Source organism: Chiloscyllium plagiosum, chromosome 1, assembly GCF_004010195.1.
Source record: "Chiloscyllium plagiosum isolate BGI_BamShark_2017 chromosome 1, ASM401019v2, whole genome shotgun sequence".
Classification (NCBI taxonomy): Eukaryota; Metazoa; Chordata; class Chondrichthyes; order Orectolobiformes; family Hemiscylliidae; genus Chiloscyllium; species Chiloscyllium plagiosum.
This window is the reverse complement of record NC_057710.1, coordinates 138,900,995-138,922,163: the sequence shown is the minus strand read 5'-3', so window position 1 is coordinate 138,922,163 and position 21,169 is coordinate 138,900,995. Positions and strand designations below refer to the sequence as shown.

At 40.4% G+C, this 21,169-nt stretch overlaps 1 protein-coding gene across 2 annotated transcripts in view; it reads right to left on the bottom strand.

Moving 5' to 3' along the window:
* Positions 1 to 21,169, bottom strand: part of afap1 (actin filament associated protein 1) — a 276,239-nt gene that overhangs the window by 129,472 nt on the left and 125,598 nt on the right. For both annotated transcript variants that reach the window (XM_043698373.1, XM_043698382.1), the window contains exon 2: positions 7,379 to 7,507. In XM_043698373.1, coding sequence (XP_043554308.1) covers positions 7,379 to 7,507 — 129 coding nt within the window. The remainder of the gene's footprint in view (positions 1 to 7,378; positions 7,508 to 21,169) is intronic.

The following is a 21,169-nucleotide window of genomic DNA, read 5'->3' as shown; positions in this document are numbered from 1 at the left end:
GAAATCAGAGTCTAGATTAGAGCGGTGCTGGAAAAGCACAGCAGGTCAGGCAGCATCCGAGGAGCAGGAAAATCCACGTTTCAGGCAAAAGCCCTTCATTAGGACTGAAGGCAGGGAACCTCTAGGGTGGAGAGATAAATAAATGCCCATTTATCTCTCCACCGAGTCACAAAGCATTGTCTTACAAGATGCAAGGCTGGCCCACGTATTAGCCAATGAATCAAATATGAAGCTGAACTGAAATTTAAACAATATTACCAATATTGGGGTAGAAATTTACTTGGGCTGTTTGAGTACTGCATCTTGGAGGCTTGAAGGAAGGCTTTAAAACTTCAAACATTACTGGGTGAACTACCTTTCCCTTACACAGATAACACACGCTATTTAAACAAAGTGAAGGTCCAAATGGAAACAATTCTGAAGAAGAATTTTTGTGGGCGGCACGGTGGCACAGTGGTTAGCACTGCTACCTCACAGCGCCAGAGACCCGGGTTCAATTCCCGGCTCAGGAGACTGACTGTGTGGAGTTTGCACGTTCTCCCCGTGTCTGCGTGGGTTTCCTCCAGGTGCTCCGGTTTCCTCCCACAGTCCAAAGATGTGCAGGTCAGGTGAATTGGCCATACTAAATTGCCTGTAATGTTAGGTAAGGGGTAAATGTAAATGTAGGGGTATGGGTGGGTTGCGCTTCGGCGGGTCGGTGTGGACTTGTTGGGCCGAAAGGCCTGTTTCCAATACACTCCTAAGGCACTGTAATGTAATGTAATCTAATCTAATCTAAAGAGTTATTGGACTCAACGTTTACTGGCTCTCTCTCCACAGATACAGCTGGATCAGAGGTTCTCTGGCACTTTCCATTTTCGCTACATGATTACAGATTCACTTCATTACTGTAATAAACAGAACAGCCTCGACCAGGGAGACAAAATATTGGCTGCTTGATTTTGAGAGAAATGAATGTACTTGAGACAACAATAGCCACAAGTCTTTTCCTGTATATTCCAAATTACATTTATATCAAACTAATCAGAAAATTATCCACAATTTAAGACCACCTACTAGAACATCAAAGATGACACATTAATATGGTGCAGACCAGATAGTGATTTTAATAAAAATCACTATCACTATTTTAAAGACCTGCAGAATTCGTATGATTCACAAAAATGAAAGACTTCGGAGAAAGTCTACCAACCAAATTAACTTGTTTGATGTAAAGTCAAGTGATAGTTTCAAAAATGGTTTAATGTGAGAATAGTCACAATATCAATCCTTAAAAATGTTACTGTTTAACTGTGACATTTAGAATTTTAAATACTTTGAAATACAAGCCAATCATCTGACTTACAATGCCAAACAGTGTCATTTGATGTCTGGGAAACAGGACTTCCTGCGAAGTCTGCTTTATTATTTTCAGATGTTAACCCTCAGAAAGCTATAAGGAATGTGTGATAATGACGCACAAACTTGGAGCCTTACTAATAACATTAGGACAACAAAAATACCAATATCACCTGAAAGTAATTTGAGAACTTGTTTTCAGACTTTTTTTTAAAAAGTCAGAAATGAGTACTTGAATTTTCTTCATCTAGACATTCAGGAAGGTGTAACATATTTAGTTATCCACCTTAAAATTTGAGACCTCCTGTTCATAAAGTCAGAGTCCTACAGCACAGAGACAGGCTCTTTGGCCAAAACTGGTCCATGCCAACCAATATGTCCATCCACACTAACCCCATTTCCCTGCACTTGACCCATATCCTTCTAATCTTTTCCTATACATGTATTGTCCAAATGTCTTTTAACAGTTGTTAATGTGCCCACCTCAACCACTTCCACTGGCAGCTCATTCCATAAGCATATCACCCTCTGTGTGAAAAAGTTGCTCCTCAGGTTCCCTTTTATTTTTTCCCCTCTAACCATAAACTGATGCCCTCTAGTTGTCGATTCTCTAACCCTGGGAAAAAGACTGAATGCATTTGCCCTATCCAAGCCTCTCGTTACCTTATACACTTCTCAGTCTTCTACTCTCTATAGAAAAAAAGCTTATTCAACCACTCTCTATAACTCAGACCCTTGAGGTGTGGCAACACCCTTGTAAATTTCTTCTGCACTCTTTCCATTTTAATACATCCTTCCTATAGCAAGGTGACAAAAACTGAACATAATACCACAGGTGCAGCCTCACAAATATCCTGTACAATTACAAAATAACTTCCCAACTTCTACACTCAATGCCCTGACTGATGAAGACCAGTGTGCTAAAAGCCTTCTTTATTGCCCTGTCTACCTGTGACTCCACTTTCAGAGAACCGTGAACCTGAACTACAAGGTCCCTCTGTTCCAATACACTCCTTAAGGCCCTACCATTCACAATCAAACTCCGACCTAGTTTTGACTTTCCAAATGAGAGACCTCACGCGTATCTATATTAAACTCAATTTGCCATTTCTCAGGCAATTTCCCCAGCTGATCAAGGTCCTGCTACAATTTCCTCACTGTCCACGAAAGCACCTATTTTAGTGTCATCTCCAAACTTACTAATTATGCCTTGTACATTCTCATCCAAATCACTGATATAGATAACAAGCAGCAATGGGCCCAGCACCGCTATTAACCTCTGTTTCCTACTATCAAACCAATTGTGTATCCAATTTGCCCAAACCCTCAGGATTCCATGCAATCTAATCTTTCAGAGCAGTCCATGTGGAATCTTATCAAAGGCCTTACTGAAATCCATATAGTGTATGTCTACCGTCTTGCCCTCATCAACCTTCCTGGTTACTTCAACAAAGAACTCTAACAAATTTGAGAAGTATGATCTCCCAAGCACAATGCCATGCTGACTACTCCTAACCAAATTCTGTTCTTTGCATTGGTCAATTAACTCACTAATAATTTTGAAATACTTTCTTCATCCCTTAAACGAACATGTCATTTGTTTTAAAGTATGTAACAAATACAAGTCAAATTGGTCTCTGTTCAGAAATATGTTTATGATCTTAAATTGTTCTAATTTATATGTTAAGAGATTATTCAATCTAGTCTAACTCCAAGGCAGAGGGTTTTAGGAATGGAATACCAGTTTAGGGAACAGGACAAATGATCATGAAGTGGAGGGGTAATGTTAATTTTTGATCATTTGTTCCTCAAATTATGGAACATATACATTATTTTGCACATTGATTAAAAATATTTTCCATACTTTATCTTTGATTGATTGCATTTATTCATGCTTTTTTTGTCAAGTGATGGTTAATTAGGTAACATCGCTTTAATCTGCTCATGGGAGTTCACAGCCAAATATGGCTGCCTTTCATCTTATCCCTACATGATCATACTCATTCCTGTCTCAATTCCAACTTCTACATTCTTGAACCTCTGAATAGTTTTTAGGATGTTCTTATATTCTTTTACATTTTGCATAATCCATAAAGCAGATTTCCAATTCGTATCTTGGTTGGCCTCACTAAATAATGTGATCATGTCATGCAATATTATACTCTCAGCACCACGTAGAACTATAATACCTTTAGCATGTTGCGATCTGACAGCTAATCTAGGAGCGAAAACAGTGTCATGCTTTATTATTCTTCTTTCAGTTCATGAAAACACATACTGAGTACTTATTTTAGTTTACTTAAGTGAAAAGGGAAGTTACTTTGTTACAATTAATTACCTAATACACAAGTGTTAACCAACTTCCAACATAGAGACCGAAAGTTAGACCTTATTGAATACCAAATGTACTAACACAAAGATCATCAGAGTAATAAAATATTTAATAATTGAAAACGAGAACAGTTTAGGTTGAGCACAGCTCTTAGGCAATGCAATGTAGATTATGTCAATTTCCCAGGGGAGGCAATGTCATAAGCTCCTAGCAGCATGGGTTTCTTCAATAGTATCAAAACAGAACATAAGCAAGCTGTGCAAATCGTGGTGCACAGTGCTCTCAAGAAATCTACGTAGTTCATGTGATTCTCCTTCAGAGGCACAATGCAAACAAATACTTCCACTTGTAGTGTCAGTGCAATTTGCACTGAATGGAGCAGGGTAGTCTCATTTCTGCAGCCTGTTAAAATAAGCTTTTCTGCATTCACATAAGGGTGGTCAGAATCATGAATTATCAAGTACACCTCCCAGTCTTACTTGCTATCTCCCTTTCTCTATTGCTTTTAGGGTCAATACCATAAGGATTATCAAGCAGCATTTCTTTCCCCAAAGCAAGTGGCTGCTGCCCAGTCCATTACAGTTGCATGACTGGGCAACTTCAGCAATGTAAGAGCACTGCACCATTGGACAATTCCCCAACTACCCTACTGACTTTACATTCCATTCCTTATTCAGTTGTCAGTCAATAGTTAAAATTATACGTTAGTATGAGCAGATCGCATACATCCATCTATGTGACTTCACTAGGAAGTGACTGCGTAGAAACTGGATGATCTCAACCAAGTTGAGAATGTTGTTGAAAAAAAAGTTATCATCAAGTACCAGAAAACATTTTAAACCTTTCAGCCCAGTGACAATATACAAACAAAATGGAAAGAAATTACTTACCAGTGCCCCACTGCAGTGGTCATTGAGCAGATTCAGATGGTCGGTTCAATTAATATGAAAATCCAGACTGTTTTGTAGTAACTGGCCAGCAATTGCATTTCTTTCAACTGAACTAGGAAAAAATTTACTCTGCGCACATCCCAACCAGTATGGAGCTAGTAATCCTTTTGAAGAAGACTTATCTGACGTTGCAACTGGGCAGAGCCAACAGATATTCCTGAGGCACTTGTTTTTTTGATTATTGTTTGTTGTATGTGAGGGATGGTCCTCAATACTGACCAGGCCTACCAGTAAGCCGACCAAACAGCCAGCTGTCTGGTAAAGACAGTGACCCAGAGAAAAAAATCCAACTCTACACGTCATCGGATGGCTCCAATCTAAGGCTGAAGCTGCTACCTTAAATTGTCACCTACCTTTACAGCAAGGAAACTGAAAATGGCAGGAAATCTAAAGCAGCACTTGATATATTGTTCACACAATCCATACACTCATACAGAACATAATGACCAGACTTTAAAACTACATTATTAGCTGAAAAAAGCTTTGTAAGGTCTGATAGTCATTACAGGTGCTATACATAAGTTAGTCTTTATTTCTTATGAGCCTAGGAATTATTTTTAGCAAGATGAGCCATATGCATAATTTATTTGTATTAATTCCACCTTTACTGTTTTAAATAAATCCATTGCTTTAAACGTTTCAGCGCCACAATTAAAACAGCAAACAAAGAAATGTTGGTATTGTCACATGAATTCATTAACCAGTTGTGTACCAGTAATTTGCCAATTGTACACTGAATGCTTTGCTTGAAACTGCCAGCACATCATTCACAAAGGGAGCTTCTTGGCTGCAGTAAGTGACAATTTTCACATCAAATCGCACAATTAATTTGAAAACTCACATCAAGATTTAGGAGTTTCTGGTGTGAATGACAAATTGGAGATGCAATTCCCAATAAATATGCATCTTTAGCTGAAATGTAAGAAATCCTTTAACCAAGCTGGGAATCCTGTATCTTCTGAGGTGGCAAATCAAGTATTGATTTTAATGCTTATGGTTTTGTTTTTAAACAAGAGAATTGTTCTGAAATGTTGGTGGAGAGAAGCTTTTGTTAATTAATTTTTTGAAAAATGATTGAGCTGCTCCATCCATGGCTGGTTGAGCTGGTGCGATAACAATATCCTTCTCTATTAAGTCCAAAGATGAATTTACTCCAGATGACAGGGCTCTCACCAATAAGCTGGAAGTGGACTGCTAGGCCTGCATTGTGTTGTTGATGCAGAGGTTTCTCAAGGACAGTTACCCTGATGCTGGAGATCTCGCCCCATAATTCTGCTATAAAACCATAGGAAACAGGAGGTGGCTGTTCAGCCCCTTGAGTCTACTCACCTTTCAACAGGATCATGGCTGAAAGACATTCCTCACAACTACTTTGCTGCTCTTTCCTCATAACCCTAATATCCCCCACTGATTAAGTGTCTATTACAGTCTTAAATGTACACAAGGGGGTCTGCTCTCACAGCTCTCCGTGGCAAGGAGTTCCAAAGACTCTCAATCCACAGAGAAGAAATTCCATCTCATCTCAGTCTTAAACTGGCACCTGTTTATCCTGAGACTATGCCGTCTGGTTCTATTCTCTCCCAAGAGGGGAAACATCCTCTCAGCATTTATCCTGTCCAGACCCTTAAGAATTTTATAGGTTTCAAAGAGATCACCTCTCATTCTTCTAAAATGCAAAGAATAAGGTCCCAACCTGTTTAACCTTTGCTGCAAAGACAATCCCATCATTCCCAGGATCAGCCAAGTGAACCTTATTTGAATTGTTCTAATAAAATGATATCTTTCCTTACATAAGGGGAGCAAAACTGCTCACAGCACTCCAGATGTGGTCTCACCAGCACCTTGAACCTTGCTGGCAATGTACACACCAGGAACCCAGGATAAGCGAGTGAACTATAATGTCCTAGAGAAAGGGGTTGCTGGCTGCATAAGTGCAAGAGGGTGAGAAAAAGGCCAAAAGGATGGTTCACAGCAAAATCCCTCTTCCCCACTTCGCGAAGCCAGGTCCCTCAATCAACTGAATGCCTCAAAACAAAAAGGAACTCCTTCCATCTACCCATGCGCCTTCCCACCCAAGATCTAATTGGGGCAGTGGCAGGAAGCCACCTTTCCCATTAAATGCCTCTCTGCCTCCAAACCTACCTTCAGATGAGAATTAAATTTCATCCCGTGAGTGGCTGCACTGGGACAAGTGGCAGACTGAAGCTGCTTCATTAATGTAAGGCCTGAGCCATTTCTACTTTAGTCAACATGTTGTTATCTTGCAATAATATTAGCTTTGTGAAATACTTTAAATTCAGTTACTGGGCTGAACCTCTGAAGGATCCGTTCCCTTGCTAGAATGCAAGTTACACCCACCCACATTGAAAGCTGAACATGTCTCTGCAACAATGACCTGACTTTAAGCAGCTTGTTCTCCTTCACAAGAGCCTCAACAGAATCAATATTAGCCTTCGTCAGCAGCAATCTATTAGAGTTCTTATAGTGGCATAGGGAGCAGAAATCTCCCCCTTGATTGGGGGAGTGAAGCAGCTTTGTTTTGACACTCTCCCTACTGAAATTTCAGCAGCTATTTTACTAGGAGTACGGCCTGAATTTATGTCTCTAATACTGATTTCTCACTGAAATGCTGGCCCCACTCAACAGATCCACCATTATTCTGCAATTGGAGACAACATGAATTTTGTGACCCATGGTTACTTGTTTAATGCTTCTAGAAGTAAAATTAATTAGCTGAGTGTTATGGTTGTATACTTACCAAACACTGACTTGATCCTCCGTAAGATGTTGCAGACTGCAGTCTTTTTCTCTCTGGCAGATGTGGTTAGATATTCATGGTCAAGAAGTTCCAGGAATAGATGTAACTCCACAATCAACTCCTCCATCACTGAAAAGAGCAAACAGCAATGATTAGCTTGCTAATACCGTAGTCCACTAACAATCACAGCATTGGGGCAATTCTACAAATCTGCATTTCCAATGGCAATGGCACCTGCATAGAATTTACTTTAGGAATTTGCAGATCAGCAACCTTTCTATCCATTTAAAACAGATGGAAAATAATGTATTGTACACTCTCTCAAATAAATCCTACTCCTCATTCAGATGCAGCATTAGTCCCTATGTGCTGTACCAAATGTGGAACATACATTTCTGCATTGTTCAGTCACAAAAGTCCTAACACTACACCTTGTATAGTCATTTGCCTTGACCCCAAAAGCCTGTCATTAACTTCTGACTGACATGACAATCCTTTTTTTTTTAAAACAACTGAATTGAATGACAATTGCTTGATGCATTTAACTTAAATCATTAGTAAATCATAATTCTCTCTAGCTAATATGCAGATCACAAAATCAGATTCAAGATAAATTGTTCAAAGTCCCACATCAATAGAGAGAAAACAAAAAAAATCATTTTGAAGTTGAAATATGCTTGAAGTGACAGGGGTATATTGCAGTCTCTGTAGATCAAGTAGTTCATGTCAAGACCAATCTGTCAGTGTTTTTACTGTTGCTGTTGTTGTTCTGGCTCACTTCTATTATTATTGTAGTGTACACACCCTCCTCTTTGCTGATGCTGGTACACTAAACTTGGACTCAGCAAGTTCCTGCAGACTGCCTTTCATCTCTACCTCTCAATCATTACTGATTGAATAAGCATCAGATAGAATTGAGATGCAAAGAATGTAAAAAGGGAAAAAAGACCCAGGGAAAAGAACTGTATGTTCCAAGAGCAATGTATTGGCGCGTCATTACCTTCATGGCAAAGATGCTCCTTGCATTCCCTCATTTGGATTTCTAATTGTGTGATTGGCAAAAGTACAGGAGAAAGTTGTCTTTGCAGACTAATCTATAACAGCTAGTGGCTCCTTCAAACATTTGCTGTTAAGTTGCACCTCATCAGTAGTAAGGCTTTTAAGAAGCAATGTTATATTACAAGGTTATCTTGCTACATATCTGCCTTATGGTGTCTTCAATGTTGACAGTGAAATTACCAGCACTTCAGACTCAGGAGAGGCACCCAGATGCTCTACGGCAGAGTCAATGGCAATGATCAAGTAACGGGGACAGCAACGAACAGCAAATTTCACACAGTCAAAGTGAAGATTAAAATACAGCTATCAGACAATGAGTAAGGAGTTGAAAAGTGACAGAAAAAGCTGAGGCAGGGCATTTTTTTTTCTATAGTTTCTTTTACTATTAGCTAATTTTCATACAGATTTTAGTTTGAAGCTAGTTTATACAATTTCTGTCAATGTTCCATATTTGTGGCTAGATTACAAGGATGGAAAATGTATTAAAATTTCAATCAAGGAATTGAATGGATTTGTACTCACGGTATATTATAAAATGTTGTGAGAATGCTGTGATATTGTATCACAGAGGCCAACCATGCCCCAGTCTTTGGGGCATCTCCCCAGGGAGTTGCCACAATCAGTAAGTTTTCTGAGAATAAGAACAAGAATCAAGAGGGGTTGTTGTTCCTCAGAGGTGGAGTGACATGGTTAGATTCCAGGGAACACTAGTTTCAGCATGGTTAGGAGGCCTTCACTAACATTTTGTGCTCCTCTTATGATCAAATGTCTTGTTATCAATCCCCACCCAAGCTCACCTTCATAAGATTCAAACGCAACTGCCACAGATGGGATGGAAACACACAAATACTTCACTTATCAGTCTCCAAACTGGAGATGAAAAGTGTGGTGCTGGAAAAAGCACAACAGGTCAAGCAACAGAGGAGCAAGAGAGTCAACATTTCGGATAGAACCCTTCATCTTAGACTCTTAGAGGATAAACCGGCTATGTAGGCTGGTGCTGAGGACGGAGATGTGGCTGCAGTAGCAGGATTGTTTCAGAATGAGGTTGAAGATCTTCAGGGTGGAGGAGGTAACCGGGGGTGGAATGGGAGAGAGACCCACTGTGATTTTTGTGGAGGGAGGAGGAAAGCTTCTTCAAGGTGGGCTTCCTTCGCAGAGGCTTTGCAGTGTGGTTTTCGGCAACTTGGAGGTAGTGAGGACTCCAGATGCTGGGAAGTCAGAGTCAACAAAATGTGGAGCTGGAAAAAGCACAGCATGTCAAGCAGCAGAGGAGCAGGGAGTGAACATTTTGGGGCAGAACCCTTCATAATGGGTCCAAGCTATCCAACATGATGGGCTGTGTTCTAGTTCATAAAATATCTACAGTGCAGAAAGAGTCACAACAGGTGGGGCGCTACCCAAATTCAGCTGCTCACCTCTTAGTTGGACAGAATCCAAAGTCTGACCACCATGAGCTGTTGACTGACTCTATCCAAGCCCAAGGCTGCTCCTTGCAGTGCTAGGGACCTCCTGTGTGAAGGCTCTTGATGAAGAATTGCTGACAGCTAGAACAAGCTTCCTCATTTTGTGTCTGCACTAGACGTTAAAGAAAGACAGCAGTAACAGGAGTCCACTACTTCTGCTTGAGGGGGCACAGTACAAAAAACATGGCATGACAATGCGAGGAGGGGACACTGAGCATGAAGGTAGGCTCACAGAGAGAGTGAGCACTATGACAGCACGTAGAGAGTGTGAGGACTATCTTTTTATTTTGTGTGTAAAAAAATTATTATTTTTAGAAATAAGAAAGAGCTGTATTAAAGTAAGTATTTGAAAAGGGAGCTGTATGTTTTGAAAGCAAGTAACGAAACACCCATTGAAGGTATTGTATAAATAACTGTCTGAACAAGCAATAATTGAAATGGGTTACAGAAAGAGAGACAGAGACAGAGATGTGTTTAATTCTTACCCAGCTTGGGAGTCATTTCTCTGTTCTCGACAGTCAAAACTCACTGTAGACCTGAAGAATACTAGTTTATCTTCCCTGCAACAGTTGGTGTCTGATGTGACTTTTAACTGGCAAATCAGAGACATCTTATAAGGGAACCAGTGACCCAGAATCTCTCACCAAATAGTGCAAGCATCTGGTGACTGAAGCAATGATCAACAGAATCTGAAGCAAGGCTTACTGGACTTCTAGGTTGACCCCTCTGCCCAATAACTTATTTCCCCTATCTGTTTGTCACCTGTCTATGTATGTGTAGACAAATTTATGGGAATTAGAGTTTTAAGTAGTAGTGTTTTTTTTGACAATGGTTTATAAATATTTACATGTAAGTAGAATCTAATTACGTTTAACGAATAGTAATTTCTATTCAGTACAGAAGCCTGATTGAAAGCGTGGACCAATCTTGGTCTGAAGATCAGGTAGGTTGAGAGACTTTGCTTATTTTAGAACATCTTTAAAGTTGTGTCAACTCCAGGAATAGTAGGGCTCCATTTCCAGTGTCCTACCTTAGTGAATTGGAACAAGAGTGTGGAAATATAGGCTGTTCTAATCCATGAGCTGGGTGTGTGGTGTTCTTGTTCTTTGGGGGCACCATGGTGGCTCAATGGTCAGCACTGCTGCCTCACACTGCCAGGGTCACCGGTTCGATTCCAGCCTTGGGCAACTGTCTGTGTGGTCTTTGCACATTTTTCCTGTGTCTGCATGGGTTTCCTCCAGGTGCTCCAGTTTCGCCCCCACAATCCAAAGATGTGCAGGTTAGGTGAATTGGCTATGCCAAATTGCTCAGTGTTCAGGGATGTGTAGGTTATTGCATTAGTCAGGGCAAAGTGTAGAGTAATAGGTTTGGGTGGAATACTCGGAGGGCCAGTGTGGACTTGTTGGGCCGAGGGGCCAGTTTCCGTACTTTAGGGATTCTATATTCTATTACCATAATGGTTGCTAGTACAGTGAAAGGTGCAGAAGCATGCTGTATGTCAATTGGAGATGTGGCATGAGGATTCTTACAGGCTCAGATGCTAAAGTCTGAGAACATGGGGTACATATAATTGGTGCCCCATGACATCGAGATGCTGGTGTCAGGTGTCCAACATAGAGGTCATTCACAGTCAATGGCAGTCTGAAGTCACCAGGTACCTGCTCCACCTTCATGCTGAGAACTCTTGACATCCAGCTTGTTTGGAAAACAGGAAGCTGAATATTAATGAGGCAAGTTGCAGAGTTAACAAGATGTTGAACAAGCTAGACTCCCCTTTGATTGGCAACCTGCCACTGCTCAGTGAGAAACTTGTTTTGCTGCTCAGCAAATGAATAAAAGATCCGAGATGCTACTGAAGTCAAGACATGTCTTGCTGGACCTCTCATTCAATTTTATCCCAGATCTCACCATAGCCCACCTTGCTCAGGGCTCTGTAAGATTCCATCCAGTATCATTATTACTCATTTTTACAGTTGGATGTTTTTGAAACTGCATTGTGGTGCATGCAGTTTCTTGGATGATCTAATGTCAATTTCTTGACTATACGAACACTAACCATATAAACATATTAACATGTTTATGGAAGTCTAATCAGCTAGCCCAACTTCAAGTTTCATCACAAGTATCCGAGTGCCAATGTTATTCCGTACTAGCGATTCTCAAACACAGACAATACATGCTGAGAACAGTTTGCATTTAACTGCATATATGACGTTCATCCTAATTTATATTCTAAAGTTTAAGTCTTAAACAAATTTAAATCTACTAAATAAAACTGAAATGTTGTCGAGGAACTGATTCAGTTCCCAAGAGTTTGGGTAGTGCACGAATATGATATTTGTAACAAACTAACATTGGCTCTAACTGTCCTCTCCTGCAGAGCTTGCACAAATTTGCACAACATAGCTTGGCGTCATTTCTACTGCTCTGCCAAACTAAGGTTTTCCCTGCCAACAATGTATTGTCCAAAAAGTAAAGCTCATTAAACTCATCTGTATCTTCTTCTTACTGCTGCCTTTTCTTAATCTTAACTTTGAGACAGTCGCAGCGATTTTGTTTTTGGGAACAACTATTTCATTAAAATATTTTGTTTTCTTTTTAAAATCCATAACATTCAATCTACATTTTGGTGCTACACAAGATTGTTGAAGATAACATTTTAATGAATATCTGCTTAAATAAAAATGTGTTTGTACAGAGATCCACTCTAGCACACCAGTACACCAGAAATAGTATTCTCTTTTGATTTGAACTTGACAGTTGCGCATTTCATATATGTGTATCCTCATCACTTTTAGCTGAACTGTGAAAATACTTGGCACGAACATAATAATAGATACAAAGCATTAGAGCTGAACAAATTTATAAAGCAACAGAAAAGATCAAATGCATTTAGTTTAATTACTATAAAATGCCTTTGCAAATACTGTAGTATATCATACATCACCCTTCATATATCATCTTGAGATATCACATGCAACTGTTTACTAATCTATTTCACTGGTTCTGAGCCTGCTGACATTCACAGCTTTCTGTTTAAAACTGGACTGACTGATCTGAGGGGAAAATCTATTCTTGTCAACCCTTGTTTAATGGGTACAATAATGGGCCCTTCCATCAAAATTTCCATGAGGTGCTTATTGATTACCACGACAGGTTTGTAAATCACTTAAGTTTTGCACTCTTAAGGGAGACCAAACTCTTAACACATTAATCATCTTTCCTTTATGTGCTTCTCGTATGTTTGCTAATCTTGATTAAAAACTGAACATGATAGTCTCCCAAACTTTCTATAGAACAATAAAAGGTCAAGTGAAACCTGGAAATCTGACAGTGTCTTTTGATTGATGTTTACTCCAATTCTTTCCAGAGTTGAATTAGAATGTCTATTGGAATTAAAACAGCTGGAGTATTCCAGCTCAGCATATGTCAAGAAGACAATGATAATTAAATCATTGTGTTTAGACATTGAGTTAAACAGCAATCCCTCACACAACATTTTGTTTTAAACAAAGAAATTGAATTCAAATAGCAAAATGGGACTTTGAGAACTTTAATTTAAATTGCTGCTTCCCAATAATTGTTAATAAATTACTAAAAATATTTTGTATTTATTTTAAAAGTGCATAACATTCTTTGCTTTTAATGCTTTTTGACATCACTGTAAATCCTGAGTTGCATCAAATTATACCCATGATTTGGAGGGGCCGGTGTTGGCCTGGGGTGTACAAAGTTAAAAATCACACAACACCAGGTTATAGTCCCACAGGTTTAATTGGAAGCACACTAGCTTTCGGAGTGCTGCTCCTTCATCAGGCTAAAAGTGCATAACATTCTTTGTTTTTAATGCTTTTTGACATCACTGTAAATCCCGAGTTGCATCAAATTATACCCATGATTTGGAGGGGCCGGTATTGGACTGGGGTGTACAAAGTTAAAAATCACACAACACCAGGTTATAGTCCCACAGGTTTAATTGGAAGCACACTAAACTTTCGGAGTGCTGCTCCTTCATCAGGCAACCACCTGATGAAGGAACAGTGCTTTGAAAGCTAGTGCTTCCAATTAAACCTGTTAGACTATAACCTGGTGTTGTGTGATTCTCAAATTATACCCATGCATGATAAACTAAATTTGTGGAAGTTAGGAGCAAAACAAATAGACCACATGTTTGAAGGAAAGAGATTTGTATTATTTTAATATCCCAAATCAGATAAGGTTCACCTGGTTATCTTGTTCTTAATCACTTTCTTTAAAAGGTCTAAACCCTCTGTTGATATCCTAAATCACTTATTCGTCCATCACTCAAAAAAGCATCAAAATATTTTCCTAACCAATCAGTTCAGAGATGTTATTATATACCTCAACATCATGAGGACTTGAATTTCTTTTAAACTTAATCTTTCTATCCAACTTCAAAATGCAGATTCCTGAAAAGGTTGGGGGCTGAGGGGAGGCCATTAGTGAGCTTGCTTCACCATCATCCTACATGAATAACAGATGGGCTAATTATACACTTATTTCCATAGATACATTAAAATTATGCTGTACCCTGAATAATGAGAATAGACAAATGCCAGCTAGTTTGTTGGCTGAGGAATACTCATCTCCACAATGTGTTTCCTCATGGCACTCAACTGGATAATAGTTCAGGCAGAGAAAGCCAAGGAGCCACTATGAAACAATTGTTTCTAACCTGTTTAAAATTTAGTACATTACGTTAGAGCTACATTAGAAAAATCATGAGAATTCTTCTAATTAGCACCTAAGCTTATATGGTCGACATCTGAGTTGTACTAATGGGAAATGTTTTGCATTCAATCTTTGAACTACATCTTTGAATTATATGGTCTCAGTTTTAGTGATGGTGGCATTACTTTTTTTTAGATTAGACTACTTACAGTGTGGAAACAGGCCCATTGGCCCAACAAGTCCACACCGACCATCCGAAAAGCAACCCACCCAGACCCATTCCCCTACATTTACCCCTTCACTGAATTTAGCATGGCCAATTCACCCAACCTGCACATCTTTGTGACTGTGGGAGGAAATAGGAGCAACCGGAGGAAACAGGGAGAATGTGCACATCGATAGTTGCCCAAGGCGGGAATTGAACCCAGGTCTCTGGTGCTGTGAGGCAGCAGTGCTAACCACTGTGCCACCATGCCATCCATAATTGTGGTAGATTTTTAAGGTTAAACAGCTATGATAGCCTCCTGTTTGTGACAATTAAAATGCTTATGTAAGAGAAAATTAATTAGAAAAAAAAAATTGAAAAAAAAAGTCTTAACTTAGAAAATAAGATCTAGACACATAGTTCTTCTTTCTGATGGGAACTAAAATATAGGGTACCCATTCCAAATGCTAAGAACAGTTAATGAAAAGACAGCAGTGAGGTGCTCTTGAATTGCAATTAGGAAGCGCCTGATATGGTCACGCATTAGTGAACGCAGACGTTTGTAGGATTTTCTCTGCTAATCATTGCTAGCAGCTTGGGATATTTACCTCCTTCACTAGAATGCAGCAAAGGTCATTATTTTTTCTAAGGGCTCCTCTTAAGATTACGTTAAAGGGCTACTTTTTGGTTTTGGACTATTTTGTAATTCTCATTATCTCATTTATTAGTTAATGTAGTCACATAGTAACAATGCTTTCTATTGTGGTGCATTTGAGCTCACACAGAAACCGAATTAGAAGGAATTCATTGACATCCTTTGATAAGCTCTCCATTAAATAGGTACGCATTGATCTCCTGGATACTACAGTATTGAAATTAGTAAAGACACAAGCACAGGTTAGCAACAAATATTTTTTCAAAATAAACATACACACACTACTACATATGAAAAACCATCACCCAAACACAACTTCCATAGACTGGAGAGATCACAGCTAATATACAAAACTGTGTTTTTTAAACCAAGCAATGACCACCCTTTTTACTGTACCTTAAATCTCAATCTCAGATTTAAATTTAACAATTAACAAGATGTTTTGTGGGCAACACAGTGGCACAGTGGTGGGCAGCACGGTGGCACAGTGGTTAGTACTGCTGCCTCACAACGCCAGAGACCTGGGTTCAATTCCCGCCTCAGGCGACTGTCTGTGTGGAGTTTGCACATTCTCCCTGTGTCTGCGTGGGTTTCCTCCGGTTGCTCTGGTTTCCTCCCACAGTCCAAAAATGTGCAGGTTAGGTGAATTGACCATGCTAAATTGCCCATAGTGTTAGGTGAAGGGGTAAATGTAGGGGAATGGGTCTGGGTGGGTTGCGCTTCAGCGGGTTGGTGTGGACTTGTTGTGTCGAAGAGCCTGTTTCCACACTGTGTAATCTAATCTAATCAAGATGTTCATTTTAGTACGATCTACCATATTTTTCCAATATAACAACCCTTTATTTTTTTCTACCTCTCGTGCTTGAGCCTCGAGTGAAGTCATCGTAGATTCCCAGTGCCAGAACAGTTTCCCAGCCTCATGATGGACTTCCAGCCTTAAGCCACAAAGTGAAGCCAGTGCGGACTCCCAGTCTTGAAGGAAATCCAGAGCAGACTCGCAGCACTCCCGGCTTCAAGGTGAAGCATGTCACAGTCTGGAGGTGAGGACTGGCATGGTCTGGAAACGAGACCCGGCACCATCTGGAGGCTAGGTGACAGCACGGACTGGGTTGGAAAGACTATTATTTTGAACTTTTTATTTCTTTATTTTCTTAATTTATATCTATGATTTTGCATTTTCATACCTAAGATGACATGAAGGTCTGTAATGCTCAACTTCAAAAAATTTCTTTATTTTTCTAACTTTTTCCTAAGAGTTTGTACTTACGAATCTGCACCTAGGTACATTTGTACCTTAGATGTCACAGTAAGTGGCTAATTGTAACCTTGTCACTGTACTGAGGCAAGTATGTGAAAACACTGTAAAGCTAATTCTAATTCTTGAACTTGTGTAACCTTAAACTAGATTGCAAGAAATGCAATCTCAATCAATTTACATTTTGTTGGACCCCAGTTAGCTGAATATTCCTCTGTTCACAAGTTTGAAAAAGTTCTCCCATCTATTGCAGCTTTCCTATCCACACCTTAGCAACCCCTTATCCCACCATAATCCTCTTGTAGAGGCTTTCTCCCCTTAAATCGCACGTGTCTCTTTCTGCCTTCACAACCTACTTATAGCTATCTCCCTACCCTGATGCCAGCAGGCACCACCAATCTAGACCCGGCAGACAGAAATTTCTGATTCCACAAAATGTTCCAATATCTGTCCCCAGGCAGACCCTGAACCCAATCGTGGCAAAAGGTGCCACATGATCTTGTCTTCGGCTCAGTCAGGACACAATCCTGGCCTTGCATCAGGGTTTTGTGGCAGTTCACTGCCACTGATCCTTTTTTATCTTGAACCTGTCTATTTAGTGATTGTTCACATCACCACTAAATATCTACAGAACAGTAACTGTTCATAGATTAGAAGACGACTTCTTGAATGATAGCAATAACTACGAGTTTAGTTGATTACGCACAATTACTAGGGCCTTAGGGATCTGATTGAACTTCTCAGCTCCACCCACAGACTGTGTGAGATCAGTAGAATAGGTAGAGCCAATGTAATATGAATATCAACCCCATTAGAACTATTATGCTGCACAACAATGTTGGCATTACAAAATTACAGTAGAATTGGGCATTGCAGAAAGAGGAAAATTAAATTTTACAATGCACAGATTGCAGGGACAAAGGAAGAAAAGTCAGAGAAGTTATAAAACTTCCTTCCTGTGTCTCATCCCAACAAACGTTTGACACAGCACATATGGGAATTGATGGATGACAGCACCACTCAATCATCAGAGGCATCGCAATTCAGAAATAATTAGGGCCATGAAAACCCTTGAAATTTTTCAACAAAAACTTTCAGTCAGCCAACATATTTACTTTTTCCAAAGGAAAGTACTTAATAGGAGCAACAGGTTACAGCCAACATATCTGAAGCAAATCAGAAGCAGCAAAGAGCAATGCTGTCCAACTTAAGCTGCCAACATTCGCAAAAGTAAATTTAAGCCCCTATTTCATTTATACTATTCAATATTTTATGGCCATAAGCTACAATACAAGTCTGAAGGAAGTTGAAAACATGATCATTTGAATATCTCAGCATTAAAGTAATAAACGAGACCAGTTAGCTAGTTATCTTGTAGATATAAATGAACCAACTGTGATACTTGTTGGAATATCTGCAAAAATGTTCGAAAGTACATCAATCAGACTTGGTAGTTTGCTACTACTGTTGTAAATTCCTTACTGATATGGTCACTCCCATTTTCTGCAACAGCTTTTCAATCCTAGTCATTAAAACACATCAAGAGGTCATTTGTTCAATGCCTGATTAATTAGGAGAGTGAAGACACATTGCAAACGTTCTCTTGATCGTTCCGGAAGTATAGCACTGCTTAAAGCTTCCAGCAGTATGTTTGTTAATTCCAACTAGCATGAGCATCAATGCCACTATGCTCTATTTCAGTCAGGGGTTACTGCATTGGTAACATTAGCCCTGGGATTACATTTGGTGAATCATCATTCACCTGTCAAGTAAAAGTGGCATCGGTGACAGCCTTAAATGATGGCAAAGTAAGGAATTTCAGGAAACAAAAACATTTGCCTGCATGGTCTGCACTGGCGGTCACGCACGATGCCCAAAATGGAATTTAAGTTTCTTGTGAGATGAACATTGGTGCAAACAAAGAATGCACTAGTTTGAGAATCCTGCAAATTTACTACAAATTGTGGCATATGGATGCTGGAAGATCAGAAACACAAAAAAGAGTTACTGGACTTGATACAGTAACTCTTTTTATCTCTAAAGATGCTCCAGCAATTTTTGTTTTTATGGAGTACATTATTTAAAGGTGAAGGAGGCATGTCTAACAAGAGGAAAGACGTGTTCTTACTTGAAGAAGCTGAATCATTTTGCACACAAGTGTATGACCAAAATGAAATACAACAAAGCAGGCACAGATTGCCACTGGGAGAGATATTGTCGAAGATCCAGGTGAATCACTCTACACCTGTACATGATAAAACAAACTGGTTTGTCAATTTGATAGGTGAAACATGGTTGGTAATTACTGGAATGAGGTCTGCAGAAGGAGTTCATTGGGTCAATATAAAAAGTGGCAGATGGACAGTGGTGCAATTCACAACATCATGACATCCACCGACCTGTGCAAAGTGGCTCAACATGACAATCCAAAAATGAAGTCCTCAAAAATAACACTAAGGCTATATGATGGCACCCTATCCATACCAAGAGAACACACAACTCCACAACCCCGCTTGTTGTTGTAACTACACAAATAAAATGACAAGCAAAAGCCATTCATCTACCTTCTCTTGCATGACTGATTGCATCCTTTTTTGTTAAATTTTATTTTTCTTCATTTAACTTGCAATCAAATTCATTCTTTATTCTTTCTTCTTTCTCCACAAGTTCTCAAAAGGAACACTAAGGCTATATGATGGCACCCTATCCATGTCAAGAGAACACACTCCTCCACAAACCCACTTGTTGTTGTAACTACACAAATAAAATGACAAGCAAAAGCCATTCATTGAAGCCAGAACCAATCTAAATCTTGGAATGGTAATCCTCAATGTGTCAACTAATATTTGCAAAGTGTCAGTACACTAAACCGTTGACTGTAAAACAGATCATTGAGGACAATAATATGTTTACAGGATTATGATATCTTTTAGGAGAATATCATCTCAATTTAGATGAGAATGTAAGACTAATTCAGCTTCTGCTGAGGTAATTCCAGCTTCCTGAGGCCAGTCTGAAATAAAGGAAAAGACAGCAATGTAGAAAGTGATAACTTCTACAAAATGGATCAGCAGTACCGTAAGCAGTGAAAAAACCAAGAAAAATCGGAGAGGATTTAGATCTCGCTACTATAGAAGACGGTGGTGGCGACAGGGTAGGAAGTGTTCAGGCTTCCGACCCACCTACCCGCTCTTGCATGACCGACTGCATCCTTTTTCTTTAAATTTTATTTTTCTTCATTTAACTTGCAATCAAATTCATTCTTTGTTCTTTCTACGGCTGCGGTGGCAGAGAGGGTTTGTGTGGAGATGTTGAGCAGTGGATCCCGCCAATTTCTCATAGCCATACGGTTGCGGCTTGAGCAATGGTTCCAGTGTTGACAGATTCTTTTCCTCTTGTGTTTCCGTGACATCTGCAATGGTAGCGGACTGAACGATCTCTCAGCTCTCGGGAGTTAATTTGGACGGTCCGCTGGTCCTTGCAAGTGGAGATGGGCCCCAGTGCTCAGGTGTTGGGACAGTCTCCTGGCTGGGTTAGCAGCTGGACTATCAGCGGTGATGAGGCGGTTTTGACAGAGGCGACATTCTGGGTCTAGTCAGTGGCGGCAGGGGCTACCTTCAGTGAGCTTCCTTCTTGGGATGCGGAGATGCGGACAGCTTTGGTGGCTATGGGGTAAGGCACTACGTTCGGGACACCACCCATGCCCTCCACCTGCTCCATGATTTTTGCTTCCCCGGTCCCCAACACCTTATTTTCACCATGGACATCCAGTCCCTGTACACCTCCATCCCCCATCACGAAGGACTCAAAGCCCTCCGCTTCTTTCTTTCCCACCGTACCGACCAGTACCCTTCCACTGACACCCTCCTTCGACTGACTGAACTGGTCCTCACCCTGAACAACTTCTCCTTCCAATCCTCCCACTTCCTCCAAACGAAAGGAGTAGCCATGGGCACCCACATAGGCCCCAGCTATGCCTGCCTCTTCGTAGGATAAGTGGAACAGTCCATCTTCCGCAGCTACACTGGCACCACCCCCCACCTTTTCCTCCGCTACATCGATAACTGTATCGGCGCTGCCTCGTGCTCCCATGAGGAGGTTGAACAGTTCATCCACTTCACCAACACCTTCCACCCCGACCTCAAATTCACCTGGACAGTCTCAGATTCCTCCCTCCCCTTCCTCGACCTATCTATTTCTACCTCAGGCGACCGAATCAACACGGACATCTACTACAAACCGACCGACACCCACAGCTACCTGGACTACACCTCCTCCCATCCTGCCCCCTGTAAAAACGCAATCCCATTCTCCCAATTCCTTCGACTCCGCCGCATCTGCTCCCAGGAGGACCAGTTCAAAATACGTACAACACAGATGGCCTCCTTCTCCAAGGACCGCAATTTCCCCCCCGACATGGTCGACGATGCCCTCCACCGCATCTCTTCCACATCCCGCT